Source organism: Hemibagrus wyckioides, linkage group LG03, assembly GCF_019097595.1.
Source record: "Hemibagrus wyckioides isolate EC202008001 linkage group LG03, SWU_Hwy_1.0, whole genome shotgun sequence".
NCBI lineage: Eukaryota > Metazoa > Chordata > Actinopteri > Siluriformes > Bagridae > Hemibagrus > Hemibagrus wyckioides.
In genome coordinates, this window is record NC_080712.1 from 34569848 (window position 1) to 34572524 (window position 2677).

The following is a 2677-nucleotide window of genomic DNA, read 5'->3' on the forward strand; positions in this document are numbered from 1 at the left end:
ACGACCGTTAAGTCATTTCTTTCTTTCTTTTTTATGTTGTATAAAAACTAAAGGCTCATAGTAAACCTAACTGGAAAACAAAATAATTGACACCATCAAAGCTTTTTCATTTCCACATCCACTTGGCACAGGATTGGTTAGTTGCCTATTCAAAATTTCTTAGTTTTAATCAACATATACTATACAAAGTTTAGTAAAGTTTACTGTACAAACTATAGAGTAATATAAAGTCATTCACTGTCATGAAATCTAAAAAACTGTTTTAATTAGTTACTTAAAATAGCTTACCTTTTGGGATGAAGGGAAAGAAAATTGTGCTTACAAAAACTTCTGCTCAGATGTATCACACACTACAACACACACTACAACACACACTGCACTGTAACGCATACTACAACACATAGCAACACATACTACAGTGTAACAAACTACAACACACACACTACACTTTAACACACTGCACTGTGGCACACTACAACACACACTACAGTGTAACAAACTATAAAACACACACTACAACACACAATTAGATTGTAACACACTATAACAGACCAACACACACCATAATACACACTGCACTGTGTGTTATACAGTAATTTATGTTACAGTGCAGTGTGTGTTACAGTGAAAGAAAATACTCAGACCATGCTGACGCAAGTGCCACAAGGTGGAGCTATTGCTGAAAATAATGCTATATTAACACAGTTTCTAAAAAAATAAATAAATAATAAAATAAATCCAGCAGAGTACCATGGTCTTGAAACTACTCCAACGTCTATAGAAAAAATCCTTAAAAAATCCTCAAGTGATTATTTGTGAATATTTGTGCAAGCTTTTCCAGTTCTTCTTCCATGCTCCTGCTTTCCTCCTATATTTCTCATCAGCAGTAACATGGTGTCTCAGTCAGGGGAGTGGAATTAATAAAGTTTTCAGTGAGTAGACATTTCCAATGTGAGAACAGTGAGAAGTTCGCAGTTATGATTTATCAGAATGCAATCATTTATTATTACGTGTTTGTGGAAGTTTCTTTATTAATCTTATTTTTGGTGTGATTTTGCTTATCAAAACATTAACCAGAGGTTTGGAGTAATTTCTTCTCTACTGCAGTCCACTGTAGTTAAATTTTAACGTCCTTCTGAACATCCTGTATTGTCAAATGTGTATTTATTTACATGCCTAGTATTTCTAAGAATTAAGATACTGATAAAAGTCTTTGAAGAAACCATGTATCTGGATTCACAAATAAAGGTTTTCAGTTGATTTCTGGTGGCTTCAATCAGGGCTGCAAGTCAGGTGGAGATGCGGTAGTTACCTGAGCTGCATCTGCTCTGTCTGAGCAGTCTGATCTGAACCACGTTACCGGTTCACAGCTCGATTTAAATCACTGCTCAAAACTGACCAAAGATATAACAAACACATGCAAACCCTGAACACACTTAGCATAATGTGGTGTTTGTGTGTGTGCGCGCATGTGTGTATAGACTGACCATGTTTTTGCTGGTTCTAGTATCTTAACAATTTTATTAAGAAATTTCCCTTCGTTAAAAAAAGCAATTTTTTTCACATGTAAATATACAAGGGTTATAACACAGCACATAAAAACTCTCACACAGTCCATTCCGGCATCGACGGAGCCCACAGAGATCTCGAGTAGATACGCTTTAGACCACATGTATAAATGTTTGAAGGCTACTTCAGTAGCAGTATGGTGGCTGAGCTCGGGATTTGGACTCGCATTTGGTTTGGAAAAAAGATGCAGAAAGAATACAGAATTAATTCCAGAGAGATTTCGTGGCGAGGAAACACGTGTTCAGCTTTCAGGCAGCAGAAGAACAAAAAAAAACTCACATTCACCTTCAAATAATTACATTTCTCTGCAGCATCCATTAACATTGTTTTGCACTGATCAACTAACAAGAGCAAAGAAATAAAGAATATTCACATGAAACTGCAGCGCTGCAAAAATATCAAACTGGTATATTAAAAATGCAGATTTAAAACCTGAGAGTGAAATTAGACAGTTGTTACATTGTGAGTGTGTTACATACACAACTTCAAAGGCACTGCAGAGATTCACATCCATCCATCTCTCACACACACACACATTTCACTTTAATGTTAAAGGTCAGGAGGGTTATGGACTTTCTGGTCTTTTCATGGTTTCCGCTGGTTAATAATTAAATTTTACTTTCTCAATGTCACTGATCAGATTCCGAGCCAGAAAAATTCCCACCATCTGAAACACACACACACAGCTTATTATACACCTGTACACTGACACACTATAAACACCTAAATCTGTGTGTGTGTGTGTGTGTGTGTGTGTGTGTGTACCTGTAACAGTGAGATGACTATAAAGACTCCTGCTACAATGTTGATGTTACGCGGAAGCCACTCTTCTAAAGCAGCAACACAGCCTTTCACATAGATCACACTCGGCCATTTCTGTACACACACACAGTTATTACACCCAGACAGTATGGAACATTTACTGTGAGTGAGTGTGTGATTGAGTGAGTGTGTGAATGAATGTGTGTGTGTGTGTGAGTGAGTGAGTGAATGTGTGTGTGAGTGAGTGAGTGTGTGTGTGTGTGTGTGTGAATGAATGAGTGTGTGAGTGTGTGTGTGTGAGTGAATGAATGTGTGTGTGTGAGAAAATGAATGAATGAATGAGTGT

At 37.1% G+C, this 2677-nt stretch overlaps 1 protein-coding gene across 2 annotated transcripts in view; it reads right to left on the bottom strand.

Moving 5' to 3' along the window:
- Positions 1 to 1501: 1501 nt before the first annotated feature.
- The window catches only part of tspan14 (tetraspanin 14), a 10068-nt gene continuing 8892 nt past the window's right edge, over positions 1502 to 2677 (bottom strand). For both annotated transcript variants that reach the window (XM_058386105.1, XM_058386106.1), the window contains exons 8-9: positions 2335 to 2445; positions 1502 to 2236 (exon numbers count right to left, since the gene is read on the bottom strand). In XM_058386105.1, coding sequence (XP_058242088.1) covers positions 2171 to 2236; positions 2335 to 2445 — 177 coding nt within the window. In that variant the 3' untranslated portion in view covers positions 1502 to 2170. The remainder of the gene's footprint in view (positions 2237 to 2334; positions 2446 to 2677) is intronic.